Source organism: Ochotona curzoniae, unplaced genomic scaffold (assembly GCF_017591425.1).
Source record: "Ochotona curzoniae isolate NIBS_2020 unplaced genomic scaffold, NIBS_Ocur_1.0 contig_3332, whole genome shotgun sequence".
NCBI classification, from domain to species: domain Eukaryota; kingdom Metazoa; phylum Chordata; class Mammalia; order Lagomorpha; family Ochotonidae; genus Ochotona; species Ochotona curzoniae.
The window spans coordinates 7,009,574-7,027,108 of record NW_024465816.1 but is presented as its reverse complement, the minus strand read 5'-3'; the positions used below and the strand labels follow the sequence as shown (position 1 = coordinate 7,027,108).

Genomic DNA, 17,535 nt, shown 5'->3' with positions numbered 1-17,535 from the left:
GTCTCTTGTTCTTGGTCACTACACTTCTGGTTAGCAGATCCTTTCCTTAGGGCAGGTTTCTAAGCTGTGTTGTCTACTGGTCCACAGGTCAATTTTACTGATTGCGTTCTGTACCCAGTTCTTCATTTATAGTCACTTGTGCCATTCCTTCCAGCAAGTTTTAGTCGCAGGCTCTTGTGCCAGCTGTGCCACAGTCTCTGTAGCCCCAGTTCCTACTCAGCACTCTCCATCCACTGTGATCCTGTGCTGTGGCTGCACCCTGTCTGCAGTCTTTCTCCTACTCCTGGCAGAAGTACCCAGGATTAGGGAGACATCAACTGTCCTAAATTACTGGGTTAGCCCCAGTGCTGGTCTTGCCAGAACCTGTGGGCCATTAGGTCTGACTGCCACGTGGACCTGTTGGGTAGAACCTGTAGGATGCCAAGTTGGTACTTTCTTACCTGTGAGACCAGTGCAATGTGCTGAGCTGGAAGTGAGTTCTCTTCTGGCTCAGTGCCTGTGCAGCTTGCAGTTGTTTTTTTCAGTCCCATAGCCTTTTCCTCAGTACACAAAATGGCACTGGTGGAGGTGTGGGCCTGCCAGCTCTTAGGTTTGGAGGCCATGTGGACCTATTACAAATGGAACTTGCAGAATGCCAAGTTGGCACTGTTTTCCCTGTGGGAAGGGTGCAATGCGTTGAGCCAGAAGTGAGCTCGTTCCTGGGTTAATGCATGTTCAGCTCACTGTTATTCCTTCAGCCCCCCGGCCTTTTCCTCGGTACACAAAATGGCACCCAACATGGCACTGGTGGGGCGTCTGAGCCATGAGATCCAGCCTGTTCCACCTTCCACCTGCTTGATTCTGCCACTCTGCTTCTGCGGGCAGGTTCTATGCCTGGGTTCACCTCTTGAACTCCTGGTGAACTCCCCTTCCAACCTGGCTGCTGGTGAAGCTCCAATTGCTGGTTGCTGACCACTACTGGGGTATCTGGTCACTGCAACACTGTTTGCTGTCTCTGCTGCTTCCCCATGTCCGTGGCTCTCCAGGTGTCCCTCTGCTGTCGGCCTGTCCTCCCGTATTTCCTGGGTTTGTGGTCTCTCTGCTTCACTCTGGCTAATGATTGTTTAAATGTGTCCTCACCCTGTTCCACCATCTTGTTTCTCCTAGATGTTTCCTCATTGGTCTTTCTTGCCAAATACTCCTGAAGATCAGCAGAAGGTGATGCTTTCTGTTTAACTACCAGTGACTTTGGGCCGGGCCCTCATTTTTGCATTTTGTGACATTTGTTAGGTTTGGCGTGTGGATTATGGGCTCTCTTTGAGCCTGTGACTATCTCTCTGTGTGTCTCAGAGTTTGAGAACTTATTTTGAAAGGGTAGGTTCCCATTCAAACCTTGCAAATAAATATGTCTATTCAGATTAAGTTCTAAGAAAGTATGTCTCCAGTGAGCCAGTGGGCTTCATGGAAGTAGAGGGGTCATCTTGCATGTGAATTTCGCTAGTTGGAATCTGGCAAGTTGTCAGAATCCTGTAGTGCTGTGCTGGGGTTTATGTTAATTAGCTGTGTCTGGGGGAGTTGGCAGTTTTCTCTCTCAGTTTAATAAAATCCGGCATCCGCCAGTCTAAAGTGAAATTTCAGATGTGGCTTTTGCAAATCACAAGTCATCATTTCCTCATTACCAGTGGATGAAATGTCTACGAAATTGTTACACAATTGATGTGGCACTTTCAGTCTCTAATCCCTCAGAAGGGCGTGGGATGAGTGAGAACAGAATCCTGGTGTGTATTCCGGTTTGAAGTCACTTGGTTGCAAACTGCTTTCATCTCACACCATTTCTGAGGTGGAAATCTAAATCTTCTCTGCTCCCTTGCATTTTGTAATCCAGTGTTTGGTATTTTCAAAACCACTTCACGCATTTTGCAAGTTTGTCTTCTGAAGTACAGATTGCACTGTGAATGTTCAAGCTGTGCGACGTGATGCAATGAGCTGACTTGAGAAGCTTAATTCTAACAGTGAGTCCATGTGCTGCTTGCCCGTTTACTGCCTGTGTTGTGTCCTGCTCTGATCCCCACTCCCGGCAGAAGCTAACTGGGCCATGAAAATTGCAGCCTCGGTGGTGGTCCCTGGCTGTATGCTATTTTTCCAGATTTGCATTTCTGGGTTTCTGGCAGTTAATGTTGTGGCACAGGGCTTCTCTGTAGGGCTGGGGGAGTCCCAGTCTGTTTGGGGGACAAGCTGACTGGGAGACGCATTACGGGATGGCATGGATGAGAAAGTGCTGACTGTGGACATCAAACTCCACTGATTTCTGTACCAGTTGCTAGCCAGTGTCATCGCTAGTCCATCAGGCATGTCTGCATTGTCCCTGTGTGGAAGATCAAGTGGGGACCCAGGGAGATGAAGTAACTTAGCTGAGGTGACATGGGTGAGTTGAGGCTGAAACCTGGACACTTGGGCACAGTATTCACTTCCCGCCAGAGGTGGATGGAGTTCCCGGTGTTGGCTTTAGCCTGGTGCAGCACTGGCTGTAACGGGAAGTGGAGGGATAAACCTGGGCTTGTCTTCTGAATGGGAGCAAATGGGAGCTCGTGGGCTCGTCTGTCTGCCTGTTGTCTTTCTGCACCTCTACTTCTCTAATATACAGAAATGGTTAAAAGCCCACAAAACTTTAAAATTAAAAAAGATCTCCAGAGAAAATGAAGTGTGGAAATCTTTGCCAATGATCTTACCTTTCAAGATGGAGCAGAAGCGTTGCTCGAGAGATCTGAGGGGGATTGGTTTGGTCATCTTTTCTCATGTGGAGTGTTATTTTATTGTCTTAAAAGTTAGTCCCCCTTTAAGTACCACAGACTCTGAAATATTTTGGTTTCTTTGGATGTTGGTTATACTCCCATAGTAGAAAGACGAAGCATGCTTGTAGTGTGCTGTTAACGTCAGCTGCAGTAAAAGCCAAATCCCGGAGGTTCTCTTCTCAGCCATTTTATGGCTGTCCTGTGAGATTGCGAGATTAAAGAAGGAGGCCTCAATTTACAAGTGCAGATTGACATTCCATACCTGGCTCCGTTCCAGGAGTTGATCTCATTTTATCCAAAAACATTGGAAATCAGGCACACCAAACGCGGATTGACATAATTTAGTTTGCTACATTAGTTAAGTTACAATTAACTGGGTCAAAGTTCCATGGTCTGTCTAGCGCAAGTGGGCTGTGTGATAATTCTTGCAGCAAAATCTCACCCTATTTTCCAAATTTAAACCAAGAAAAGATCCCTTAATAAGCTACTTCTCAGAAGCCTTTGGCTTTGTATGCTTCATGAAAACATCACTCAGTTATTTTTATTTATTACTTTCCTCTTACCAAAGCCAGAGAAAAAGACTAAAAGTTTCTCTAGAATATCTACAAAGTTGTAACTTCAGTTCTGTAGCTTCACTTGTCAGCTGGTATTTTGTTTGCAAGTGAAAAATATAACGTAAAAAGGTAAGCAAGTGCTTAAATAAAAATTACAGCTTGCAGGCCTGGCATGGTGGCCAAGCAGCTGAAGTCCTTGCCTTGCACACGCTGGGATCCCATATGGGTAGCAGTTCTAATCCTGGCAGCCTCACTTCCCATCTAGCTCCCTGCCTGTTGCCTGGGAAAGCAGTTGGGGACGGTCCAAGCCTTGGGACCCTGCACCTACTTGGGAGACCTGGAGGAGGTTCCAGGCTCCTGGCTTTGGATTGGCTCACTCCGGCAGTTGTGGCCATTTGGGGAGTGAATCAATGGACAGAAGATCTTCCTCTTTGTCTCTCCTCTCTGTATACCTGATTTTACAATAAAAATAAATAAATCTTGAAAAAATTACATCTTGTGGAGAGAATCAAGATGGGGGAATAGGGTAAGGACACGTTTAAACAGATGGAGAAATGTTAGCCAGTGTGAAGCAGAGAGAGCACATTCCAGGAGATAGGAGAGGACAGAACAACAGCAGAGGGGCACCTACAGACTGACAGACACAGGAAAGCAGCGGCCACAATGGTGTGGTGTTGTAGCAACTGATACCCCAGCAGCATTCAACGAATGGCGATCTGAACTCCACCAGCAGCCAGAACTCCACCGGCAACTAGGTTCCATCCAAGACAGGTCTGGGTAGCTCTCAGACCTGACAACGAGCAGATCAAGAACTGTAGTAGTGGTGCAATAGATGCCATTTCTTACAGTGTGGCGAGACTGCAGGGGACAACAGTGATTTGCACATGCACTGAGCTCGGCGAGAACTCACTGAGCTCAGTGGATCGCACTGGTCCCACAGGAAAATAATACCGACTGTGGCATCCTATGGGTCAAAATAGGTCTGTGTGGCCCTCAGCTCTAATGGTCAAAAGGTTCTGGCAAGATCAATACCACCAACAACCCAGCTATATAGGACACCTGGTGTCTCTCTAATCGTGGGAACTGCTCCAACCGGAAGTGGGGGAAAGGTTGTACAGACAATGGTGCAGCCTCAGCAAGGTATCACAGGAGGTGGAGACTGGTGAGCCAGGAGCTGGGGATGAGACCAAGGCAGAAATCTAACATAAGAATCCAGACCTGGAACTCATGGAGGGAGTGGTACAAGTGACTGCAAACAAACAGCCGTGTACCAACTGCAGTAAGTAAAATCGAACTGTAGACTAGTGGGTGACAGAGCTTAGAAACCTGCCCCAAATAGAAGAATCTGCTGGTTAGAAGCACAATGACCAAGATCAAAAGAGAGACAGAGGCACAGTGAATATTGCTGAAGACGCTTCTACAAAGGAGCAAAACCCTATGCCAACCTCAGAGTTAACATAGGAAGACATCAAGAAAATGGGGGATACAGAATTTAAAACACTTGTTATAATACTTCTTTTTTTTTTTTAAGGATTTATTTATTTATTGGAAAGTCAGATATACAGAGAGGAGGAGAGACAGAGAGGAAGATCTTCCGTCCAATGATTCACTCCCCAAGTGAGCGCAACGGCCAATGCTATGCCGATCCAAAGCCAGGAGCCAGGAGCCTCTTCCGGGTATCCCGCACAGGTGCAGGGTCCCAAAGCTTTGGGCCGTCCTCGACTGCTTTCCCAGGCCACAAGCAGGGAGCTGAATGGGAAGTGGAGCTGCCGGGACTAGAACAGGCGCCCATATGGGATCCTGGGCGTATTCAAGGCGAGGACTTAAGCCACTAGGCCACGCCCCTGGGTCTCTATAAGACTTCTTATCAACAAGGAGAAGCATGTAAAGCAGGCATTCAAGGAATTCAAGCAATATGCCACTCTGGAAATTAATCGGATGAAAGCTGATATATCAGAAATGAAGAATACAGTGGAGCAAACTAAAAGTACACTGGAGTGTCTCCAAAACAGAATGAAGGAGGCAGAAAAAAGAATCTCAGAATTGGAAGATATTTCCTGTCACCAGAGGGAAGCAAACAAAAAGCTGAAAGCAGAGCTGGATAAGGCCAAAAAAAAAGTATTCAAGAATTGAGAGACACTATAAAAAGGCCAAATATAAGAGTTATGGGAGTCACATAAGGTGCACAAACAGAAGCTGGGTTTACCAGTGTGTTTAATGAGGGAAAATTTCCCTAATCTGGAGAAAGAATTGGGAAACAATTTCCAGGAGGGGCACAGAACTCCCAACAGCATTGAGCAAAGGCAGTCTTCACCAAGACACATAATAATCAAGCTCTCTTCAACTGAATGTAAGGAAAAGATTCTTAAATGTGCATGTGAATAAAAATCAACTGACATGTAAAGGATTGGCAATTAAACTCATAGGAGACTTCTCACAGAAACTCTATAGTCAAGAAGGGAATGGAGTGACGTATTCTCAATTCTAAAAGAAAAAAATTGTCGGCCCAGGATAATGTACCCAGCAAGACTTTCCTTTGTCTTTGAAAATGAAATAAAATTTTTCCACAGTAAAGAAAAGTTGAAAGAATATGCCTCTTCCAAACCTGCCCTATAAACGATACTTCAAGATATTCTCTTGAGAGTTGAGGAATAGCACCCAACAAACCAAAGGCAAATCTGAAGAACATCCCTTTAAAATAACAGAAGACTAAATTCAATGAACAACCCATTGATAAAATGACACCCATTCATATTAACCCTAAATGTAAATGGCTTAAACTCATCCATCAAACATCACAGATTAGTAGACTGGATTAAAAAGCAAAACCTATCTATTTTTTGCCTACAGGAGACACATTTCACCAACAAAGAACTTCAGAAAATGTATCTCACGGTTTTTAATTTTTTTTGTTAGTTTCATCTCTTCAAAACACTTTCTTCTGATTAAATTCTTCAGTAATTTATAGATCATACAGTAGCATCATTTTCTTCAAGAAGGTTCTTGATTTTCATTTCTTCAGCGACACATTAGTCATTCAGTAGCATGTTATTTAACTTCGTGGTGTCACTAATTTCTTTGTTTTTCTTCTTGTTTTGTGGCTTTTTATTTAAGGGGATATATAGTAACTGTGTAATGGAGACTATCATATCTAGTAGCATGTAACTTAACTTCATATAAATTTCTTTTTTTCTTCCTGTTGTTTTGTATTGTGGTTTTTGATTAAGGGGATATATAGTAGCTCTGTCATTGAGACTGTCATATCCAGATGTAAGGATACAGTGCAGTATGCATCTCTACTTCCAGACAAAGCTGGGCTCCCAATGAAACTGTTTAATATATCTTGACAATAGGATGCTGGACTCTGTCATTGTCCATGCCCATAAGATTGGATATATGACTGTGTGTGAAGAACTATATTATCATGATGATATAGGGGAACTCAATGAGAGGGGAGGGAATTGGGGAGGGAATAAGGGAAATCCCGGGGCCTATGGAACTGTATTCATAAAATGATAATGATAAAAATAAATAAAATTTAAGAGTAAAAAAAAAATTACAGCTTGCCTCTGCAGCTGTTGTTTAAACTAAGAACAAACAAACAAACAAACAAAAAACCTACCAGTAAATTCTTTGCATTAGTTTTAGTGAATTTGTAACAGTTTTTGGTATTTGAGTTTCTGAATTCCCTGGGGCTGAAGAAAGAGTAATCATAGCATAGAGGAAATGAGTAACATTGTAGCATCCCACTTTTGTATGTGCAAGCAAAATGTAGACCTGGGTTCTGAACCTAATGTAGAAATTAGAAGAATCTATAGTCTAGGAAGAAGGATCCCATGTGGGCACTTGTTCTAATCCCAGCAGCCCTGCTTCCCATCCAGCTCTCTGCTTGTGGCCTGGGAAAGCAGTTGAGAATGGCCCAAAGCCTTGGGACCTGGAAGAAGTTCCTGGCTCCTGGCTTCGGATTGGCTCAGCTCTGGCCATTGTGGTCACTTGGGGAGTGAATCATCGGACAGAAAATCTTCCTCTTTGTCTCTCCTCCTGTCTGTTTGTCTGACATTTCAATAAAATAAATAGCTCTTAAAAAAACGAGGGGACTTAAAAAATTCAAGAAAAATGTAATTAGAAGTTGAATTTGAATAAAACATGTGAAATTTGTGTGTAGTTTTCTGTAGCAGGTATTTTTTTTTCCTCATAAGATTGTAAGGTATCTGTGTACTTGCTGGAAGGCTGGGATTCTACAGACTGCTTTATTTTCCAATAATCATTGAACCATTATCTGAAGGTGCTGGAAGAAAAGCTGGTTGTAAGGGCTTTTCAATGGGAACATTTTTTCCTGCCTTTGTGCAGTGTGATGAATTGGGATAGCCTGGTGAAACGTGGGTGGTGATGCCGGGTTGCTGCAGGGAAATGGGACGGTGCAGGTGTTATGAAGCCAAGTTTCACCCCTGGCAGAGACTGTGGGTCTTCGAGGTTGCTGGTCCTCCTCCCCTCCCTCACGGGCACAGGGCCCTGAGCAGGAGGAATCAGGGGGACTGCTGTGTGGAACTGTGCTCTCACCCGCTCGGAGCAGTCATCTAAAACGAAGCCTGAGATGGCAAGCTCTTCCTGGTACATCGCTTCTCCTACTGGGAGGGAAAGTAGACGACAGTGTCTTGCTTCACCTGTCAAGACAAACACTGTGAAAAACTGAGATGAAAATGTTTGGGGAGTCAGGGAGACTTTGTCCTAAGCAAATGTACATTGCTGTTGTGACCTGTAACTCGGGATTTAGTTCTTGAAGCAGCAGTCACTCCTCAAATGGACAGGCATAATGACTCCCTCATTGTGCAGTGGTACCCCACTGAAACCTGTTGTGAGAACCGCCTAGTTGTTGGAAAGGCAGGGAGGGATCTTGGTATCCCAGTAAGTACACTGATGCTGGTTTAGGCACACCGTTAAATTCCATTTGTCTTTACCTAAAGTGTTTGCTGTTATTTTAGGTAATCCAGGCCTTTCCTGCAAGGGAAGCAAGCATAAAGAAAAATCCACAGAAAGTTGACAAGTGTTTATTTTAGCCTTTAGTTTTAAAGACCTTTACAGCTAGTTCTATTCAAGCTGTCTGTGAGAATCAAAATCAACTTACACCTGCTTTTCCTATCCCTCGTTTTGCCCTGTTCCTCCGTGTGAACTGTTTTAAAATAGTAATAAGGTGGTAGAGGGGAGGTTGAATTGAAGCTGCTATTGAAAGCCGACAAGTTAGTGGATAGGAGTACTACATTCACATGTTGTTTCTTCCCCCATTTTAGGATATTCCTGCAAGCTGGTGTCGCAGAATATGGCTCTGATCCTACTAAAGGAGGATTCTTTGGATGTAAGTAGTCTTTCAGAGCTTCCATTTGGTATAATCGCTGATGTGTTTTGGTAACAAGGTCTTATGCTTACTATAAAACAATCGTACAACAATTCCACGTTTGCTGTTTGTAATTTTGAATGGATTTTATAAAACCTTATCTTTAAATATCAAAATAGTCAGCTTAGAATGTTGTCTCATGGTAAGACTTTGTCTTTGCCTGTATCTGTGCGTTGATAATTGAGTTAGTTTTAATCTGATTGAGCTTCTGTCATTAACTATGAGGTATTAATGGCACCTCTTACGATTTACCTTAAGTGATGATAGTTAACTCTAGTAAAGATGGTAAGAGAGATCTGTAGGATTTTCTTGCTAAACATAGCTCCCATGAGTTAGAAGTTGTTTACATTTCCATAGAAGTAGAATACACATATGCACGCAATTCCTCAACCTCCCAAAGCCAGCAGCTCACGGAGAACTGAATACTGTGGTTCCATTAGTATTTTATGGACATATGCCCACCCCATCACAGCTGAAAGGCTCTGAGGAAACCAGGTTTTGGAGCTGGCTCTTGGGTAGCCTATGACCTGCGAAGCGGTTTTATTTGAAAAGAGGAGCTAGACAATGGGAGTCCATTGCTGAGACCCTATAACGAGGACCTGGGTAAGCAAGACACCTACAGGCAGTAAGATAGTTACATGCCAGTCCTGGGAACGGGCGGTAGGACTTGTGACACTTTCAAAGGAAGAAGAGGTCTCTGTACTTGCAAGTCTAGGAGGCCATGGTTCCTACTGTTTGGACAACAGCATTCTCTAGCTGCCTCACAACTTCCAGGTCAAGACTCAGAGAGCCTACAGTTCATGTCAAGATACTACTGGCAGGATAGCCCTCTCTGGAATGAATGCTTGAGCAATCATTTCATCATAATTCTTGCCTTTGCTTGCATGTCACTTGCAAGAAGCTCTGAAACTCAGGTGCTGCTCATCTGAGGGGCTCTGACTCTCACCTGTTTTGTGGTACTGTGGAAAGCTCCCTTGTATCCTGTTCCATTCTCCCAAACATCCCCATTGAACCTGTCTTTAATTTTCTTTATGAAGCTCTGATGCGTTGGAAACTGCATGTGAGTATGTGAGCTGTGGCAAAATAAACCTTAACAAATTTGAAGTGTACGGTTCCCTGAATTGTCATGTAACCATCGCCACCATCTGTCCGTGGATCCTCTGTGCCCGTTAAGCACACCCCTAGTCTTTTGTATTGCGGCCCTTGTCAGTTGCTGCTCTACTTTGTGCCTATGAATTTGATGACTTTAGGGAGCTCCTCTAAGCAGAATCTTCTAGTATTGTGATGTTCATGACAGGTTTATTTCACTTAGCAGGTCCTAAAGGCCCATCCGTGCTGCAGCATATGCCAGAATTTTCCCCTTTGTTAAAATTAATATCCCCTGTGTACCTGTGCACGTTTTGTTGGTCCATGTGCCTGTTGATGGACACTTGGATGACTTCCAACTTTTGCCTATTGTGAATAAAACTGCTATGAATATGGCTGTGTAAATATCTTTTAGAGATCCTGGGTAGATGAGGCTACTTGAAAATTTGTGGAAAGCAGAGTTAGAAGTTGTTGATTTTGGTGCAAAAGTGTTTGCATAGTGCTTTTTTGGGGGGGGCATAAGTATGCTCTTTCTGTGAGCTTTTTGAAGTCCCCCTTCTGCTATTATAAGCATGGATTGCAAATATTTTTTGCAGGAAAGTAAACCTAGTTTTAAGTTCCAGTTTCCATAGACTTTCTAAAGTAGCCTCCTTTTTCCAGACGTGGCATTGCTGAATCATATGGTAACTTCCTGTTTCAATTTTTGAGGAACTGCTGCTTTTCTTTGAAAGCTGTACCATTTTGTGTTCCCACCAACAATGGACATGACTTCTACTCTTTCCATGTTTTTGTCAATTTTTTTTTAAATTTTTGAATTTTTTTTCAAAGATTTATTTTTATTGGAAAGGCAGATATACAGAGAGGTTGGCCACGGTGACATCTCCTTGAGGTTTTGATTTGCGTTTCCCCAATGATTAGTGATACTGTGTTTTTGAATGAGTGACCAAGCGTAAGCTCATTCTGTAGTCTTTAATCAGAATTTCTTTTTGTAAGTCACACAGAAAAGAGTGATGGAGGCAGCCACGATGTGCCAAGTGTGAACTGATAATCCTAGGGGAGTAGATGAGTCAGGCATAGCATCGCATCAGAGGACAGGGATGGAGAGCCGCTACCGAAATTCTTAGAAACCCTGGACAGGCCCAGGACAGCTTGTGAGCACATCAAGAGGGTCTGTTTGCTGGTGGTTTCGCAGCTTCATCCATACCCTTATTAAACAGATGGTTTCTGAGATTGGTATCTGGCAAAGCTGGTACTTGGGCTGTCCAGATGAGGAGAGTGGACTTGAGTCCTGGATCTGCTTCCAATTCAGCTTTCTGACCATGTGCCCCTCGAAGGCAGAAGGTGATGGTTTAAGCACTGGGTTCCTGCCAACAACATGGGAAGTGTGGATTAAGGTTCTGGCTCCTGGCTGCAGTCTGGCCCAGCACTGGCTGTTGCAGTCATTTGTAAGTGAACAAGTGAATGGAAGATCTGACTGTCTGCCTTTTAAATAAAAAAATAATTTTTAAAAATGTTAAGGTCCCTTTTCCTGGTGGTACCTTGGAAATGAGCCTCTACTTTCCCTTTGTGTCAGTGCTCTCTGGAATCAGGTGATGGGCTGTGATTCTATAAAAGAATTTTTGGGTGTGTGCCTGGCTTCCCTGGGTGTATCCTGTAAAGAGTGATCCTATCTTAATCCACTGGGAACTTATTTAGTCTGATGACTTCAGAGCGTTCAGTAACTCCAGACAAGAGGCCCACATTTTTCTTGTTTGACGAGCAACAGGAGGCTCCACATTTCTGACTACACCCTACGGGGAAATCCTCTCTTCACTTTTCTTCCTTCTTGCTTTTGAGTTGAATTAAAGGCATTTCTAGCCTATGTGAAGCATCATTTGGTGGGTATGCAATAAAAGCAGACACACTGGCTCTCCCTAGGACAATAGGTTAGAAGTGCCTTAGGTCCTAATGGAACTCCAGAGTTGAGCTTGTGTAGTCCCAGGGCACTGTTGAGGAAGCAGATGAAAAATTGACCCTGGAATTTGGAAGCATTGGGCCTGACTTCCCTTTCTCTCTCACCTAAGCAAGAGGGATTAAGGGGTTTCCCTCAAAGACAGAACTGACATCTGTCTCCTTCACTTGAGCACATGCCTCGGCTAAGATTCCAAGCACTCTGATGATTAGAACTCATCTCTGTGTTTTGAGTTATCCAGTTGATGTCAGAACAACACCTAGGATCTGTAATACAGACAGTCAATGTTTTGAGGCCAGGTGAGTGATGCTGTGCAGCCAGGGGCATTCTAGATGACAGGTGGAGTGCCAGGAGAAAGTAGTTGTGATTTTTTTTTCTAATTTTTGTTTTCTTCGCTTTCTAGAAAATACTGAGAAGTCAGCTTTATTGATAATCCATATGAATTGCCACTGGCAGTCCTATCTTTGTTCCTGGCCCACAGGCCAGCAATGAGTTTGGGAAGGGTGGGTGGAGGAGAGAGGCATAATTACTCATCAGAAAAGGTAAATTAAAACCACAGGAAGGTATACTGCACTCCCCCTAGAATGGTAACAGTTAAATTTTTGCCTGGTATGACCACATCCTGGTGAAGACTGGATTGTCGTAGAGCAGTGAGAACCCTGAGATACTATTAGTGGGAATGTAAAATGGAACACATTTCGGGCACATTAAAATTGTCTGTATGTGGCTGCCCTTCGAGGACCCTCACTCAGCGTGTTCCCATGTTCTCCCAACCCCGTTGCTGATATTGGAGCTTTCCATCTTCCCCAAATGTCCCTTTGTATTCAACTGTCCCCACTAGAATTTCGTATGAGTGGAACCAGTCAACACCGTTTTGTCTGGCTTCTTTCATCCCTGATGCTGTGTGTATCATTAAAAACTTCATTCCTTTTTCATGCCGCCTAAGTCCTTTATTGTATAACTGTAACGTGTTTTGTCTATCCGTTCATTGCTGATGGACAGTTTTATGGTTCCATGACCATTGCTGTACATGTTTGATAAAATAATATTTTGGTTTCACTCAGGTGAGTACCGAGGAGTGAAATTCCGGGTTGTAGGGAAGGCATCTGGCTCTTACAAGACATTGCCAGTCTTTCCTTCCCACTGAGAGTTTCTGAGCGCCCTCGTTGTTCCACATCTTCCCCAGTATTTAATGTTGTTATATGAGTCTAGCTACTTTGGTGGATATGTAATGATAGCTCATTGTGGCTTGAATTAATTTCTCTATGTCTACTCGATCACCTTTTCTCGTTGAATTCTGTCAAATCCTCCTCTGTTGAATTCTGTCAAATTTCTGTCCTTTTCAAAAACAGTATTTTAGTGTCTGGTGTTGTGATGCAGGAAGTTAAGCTTCCGCTTGGGATGCCAGCATCCCATGTCAAGTGCCAAGTGCTCTGCTTCAAGCCAGGTTGCCGCCAACGTGCCTGGAAAAGCAGTGGCTGCTGGCTCAAGTTCTTGGGCCCTGTCACCCATCTGGGAGACTTGGAAGGAATTCCTGGTGATCGGCTTTTTCCTGGCAGAGCTATGACCCTTGGGATCAACTGGGGAGTGAACCAGCAGATGAAGGCTTTCTCTTTCCCTCGGTCACTTTACGTCTGAAATAAAATAAATAAAACAAATTGCCTGTAGGAGCTGAGAGTGATTCTAGCCTCCAGCCTGCAAGAAAATGAGACTCCTGCAGACACAAGGAGGTAAGTTCTGCCAAGATCCCAAGAAATACTCGGTATATGTTGTTCCCCAGCTACACCTTCAAGTGAGACCCCTGCTTGGCCAAATCCCCATTTATTGTATTTTGAGTGAGACTCTTAAGAAGCAGATCCAACTAAACCGAGCTGGACACCTGATCCACAGAATTTTAGTTCATGGGTCTGTGTGGTGGTCTGTATTGCTAAACTTGCATCAGTGTATTCTATAGCATTAGGGAATGAATGTGATTATGTTTTGATGTGCATACTTTTTTGGCTTGGTTGAAATAGTTATATATCACGGCTTTGGTGCTCTAGAAAGGGAGATCTCCCCCCCCGCTCCCATATTTTATTGTTTTACCGTGTAAGTTAAGTCGGTGATCTGGTTTGTTGCATGGTGTGAGTTAAAGACTGAGTTTAACTGCAATCCTATATCCTAGCACCCACTGTGAAAAATAATAGTATCTCTACATGGAATTAGAAAGCACTCTAATTATAAATCTGTTGACTAATATATGTGATTCTATCTTCAATAGTTTATTCCATTCATGTGTGTGTCTCCATGTCTGATTCCATATTGCATAATTATGGTAGCTCAGCAACAAGTTGTGAAAACTTCCAACTTTCTTGTTTATTTTTCAGGTTGTTCTAGGTCTTTTATTTTATACTTTGGTCACGTTTTAAAATTAATTTTGAATTTCTCCATCTGTTAGGATTTTTGTGGATTTTTCATGTAAATTTATAAATGCGTTTGGGACATTTTAGTGGTATTGATATTTCAAATGCATGAACATGGAATATTCTTGTATAATTATATTTTAGGTTTTTAGAATAAACAGGTGTCACATATTTCACAATACAGATTTAGGAGCAGAGTGATACTTCCCACCCTACCCTTCCTCCTGCCTACGTTCCCTAATCACCCTCTTCTTTCCTTAGTTCTGTTTTTTTTTTTAAATTTTCATGATGCAATACTTTATATCACTTTGTACTGTCATGTGTCTGTTGACCATTTGTATTTCATATTTTACTAACTGGATTATTTTGTTGTTGAATTTCTTTATAGATCCTGGATATATTCCTTTGTCGGTTGCAAATATTTGCAAATATTTTCTCCCATTCTGTTGGTTACCTCTTCACTGTCTTGAGGGTATCCACTACAGTACAAAAGTACCTGATGTAGTCCCATGTGTTTCTCTTTGCTTTGGTTGCCTGTGCTTCGAGGAACTTTTTCAAGAATGATTTGCTTACATCTGTGTTCTGCAATTTCTCTGATGTTTTCCTCTAGTAATTTGATGATATCAGGTCATTGATTAGGTCCTTGATACAATTTGAATTGAATTTTTAAAAAGATTTATTTATTTTTATTTGAAAGGCAGATTTTAGATAGAGAGAAGGAGAGATAAAGACAAAAGGTCTTCTGTCCACTGGTTCACTCCTCCACTGGCCACAATGGCCAGAGCCAAGCTGGCTTGAGGTTGGGAACCAGGAACATCTTCTGGGTCTTCCAAGACCCTAGAGACAGGGTCTTGGGCCATGCTCTATTGCTTTCCAATGTTATAGGCACTGAGTTGATAGCAAGTGAAGCAGCTGGGACATAAACTGGTGCCCAGTGATGCTGGAGCCACAGGGCAGGGGATTAGTCATCGGCCTCCTTGATTTGACTGTTTCTTTTTAATAGGATTTAAGGTAGGGGTCTTTTTTTTTTTCATACTTCTGCATACATAGACTTAATTTTCCCCACAGAGCACTTTTGCTTTCTCTGGTTTGATTTCAGTTTGCTTGTCAAAAATAGATTGTTGTTGATGCATGAGATTGTTTCTGGCATTTTTATCCTGTTCCGTTGATCTTCATGTCTACTTTAACACCAGTATCAGGGTGTTTTGATCACAACTTTGTAGTATCTTGAAGTCTAATATTGAGATACCTCCAGCTTTTGTTGTTGTTGTTTCAGTTTTCTTTAGCTATTTGAGGTCTCCTGTGTCTCTGTATAAATTTTAATATAGTTTTTTTCTGGATCTGGGAAGTTTGCCTTAGGTATTTTGCTTCTAATCAGAGTGACTCTATAACTTGATTTAAGTAGTGTGGACATTTTGATGGTATCAGTTCATGAACGTGACAGATGTTTCCATGTTCTGGTGTCTTCTGTTTCTTTAATATTTCTTAGTTTTCATCATAGAGATTCTTCATATCCTTGGTTCAGTTTGTTCCCGGGTATATAATCTTTTTGTTTTTTTTTTTTTTTCAGCCATTGTGAATGGAAGTGGGCCTACAAGTTTTTTCACAGTCATGGAATTGTCTGAGTATACGAAGACTGTTGATTTTTGCGTGTAGTTTTTAAATCCTGCAGCCTTATCAGATTCTCATGTGAATTCCAATAGTCTCGTTGTAACATCTTTTGGTTCTCCCATACAGAGAATCACGTCATCTGTAAACAGCGATAGCTTGACTTCCTCTATTCCAATTTCTATCCTATTGATTTCTTTTTAATTGCCTAATGAGTCTGGCTAAAACTTCTAGTACTGTATTGAACAGCAGTGGTGAGGTTGGGGGCCCTTATCTGGTTCTGGTCTTAGCTTGAAATTACCCCCACATTTTCTCATTCAGTCTGATAGCTGGAGACAGGTTTTTCGTATATTGCCTTGATTGTGTTGTGGCATATTTCTAATATGCTGAATCTGTTTAAGGATTTTTTTTTAAATCATGAAAGTATACTGTTTTATTAGATTCTTTTTTTTTGCATCTAATAGGATAATCATTCCCATTGTAGTTCTCATGGCAGATAACTCAACATTTGTCGGACTTAAAGATGAAAGACAGCAGAGTAGGTGAGGGGAACTCGAGAGTACCTGACAGGGCTCAAGTCCTGTATACTCTCATTTAAAAAGTTTGACTTATGGTATGTTTCTATTTTTTTTTCCTTAACCTAAATCCAGTTTGATCTTTTCTTTCATGACAGGTAGCTGTATATTCATCCATCTAAAATATGTTTAAAATACTTGAGCCTCCGACCATTTACACAAGCAGACACATTGCTGTTATTTTGGGGAACAGATAGAATGCTCTCCCTTTCATTGGTTTAACCCCCAAATGACCACAATCCATGGGACTGGGCTGGAGCTGACGCTGGGAACTGGGGACATCAGCCAGGTCTCCCACATGGTAGGCGGAAGTCCAGTTCCTTGAGCCATAACCTGGACTCTCCCGGGGCCTGAATTAGAAGCAAGCTGCAGTTGGGCCCAAGCCAGGTATCAAACCCAGGTACACTGCTGTGGTACACAGGCACCTCAGCTGACAGTAACTACTAGGTTAAATGCCCATCTGAAGTGAGATTTTCACAAAATGTGTCATGATGAGGTTGTTTTGGGGTATGGAAGGGACACTTTGCCAAGGAAATGTTTAGAAATGCTTTTATAGCTGTTTTGCATGCCGAAAATGTGGGTCACCTATTTTCACCAGTGGGCCGAGCAGCCCCTGCAGCAGCCAATGCTCCCCTGTGCTGAGCGCTTATTCCTGAACATTCAGCCTTTTGTGTTTATCTCTTAATCCTCCAAACAACTCTGCAAGGTAGTGACTTTTCCCCTTCTCAAGGATTTCGCTAAAATCTTTGTTACAAAATTCTCTATATTTTCACCACCTATTTACTGATAATATTCATGATCTTCAGTATCCTTTTGGAGGGTCGTAGTTTATGGTATACCAGAAATACTACCAGCATAACCTGTGCCCTACCTCGCTGCTGCCTTAATGCAGTTTTTAAACAAATTTTAATCCTTTGAAGGTAGGCTTAATGGTCAGATAAATTACTCAGAGTATTTTTTTTGTCCTTATGTGCTAGAAGTGTAAAACAGGAAGAGCAGGCCATGGAGAGGTGACTCAGTCCTCTAGCATGGGGAGAATGATACACTCTGATCAGCCAGTCAGTGCTTAGCACGGGGAGGCAGCTCTGGGGTGTCTCAGTAGGAGACTGCATACCCCATTTTGCCTAGGATGGTTTTCATTTACTCCTCTTCTGGCATATTTTAATGCCACAAAATGTCCTGGTTTGGATGGCACA

At 42.7% G+C, this 17,535-nt stretch overlaps 1 protein-coding gene across 2 annotated transcripts in view; it reads left to right on the top strand.

Moving 5' to 3' along the window:
* LOC121156258 (phospholipid-transporting ATPase IB) overlaps nt 1-17,535 on the top strand; it is a 584,459-nt gene that overhangs the window by 183,777 nt on the left and 383,147 nt on the right. For both annotated transcript variants that reach the window (XM_040979868.1, XM_040979869.1), the window contains exon 24: nt 8,614-8,678. In XM_040979868.1, the coding sequence (XP_040835802.1) occupies nt 8,614-8,678 (65 nt within the window). The remainder of the gene's footprint in view (nt 1-8,613; nt 8,679-17,535) is intronic.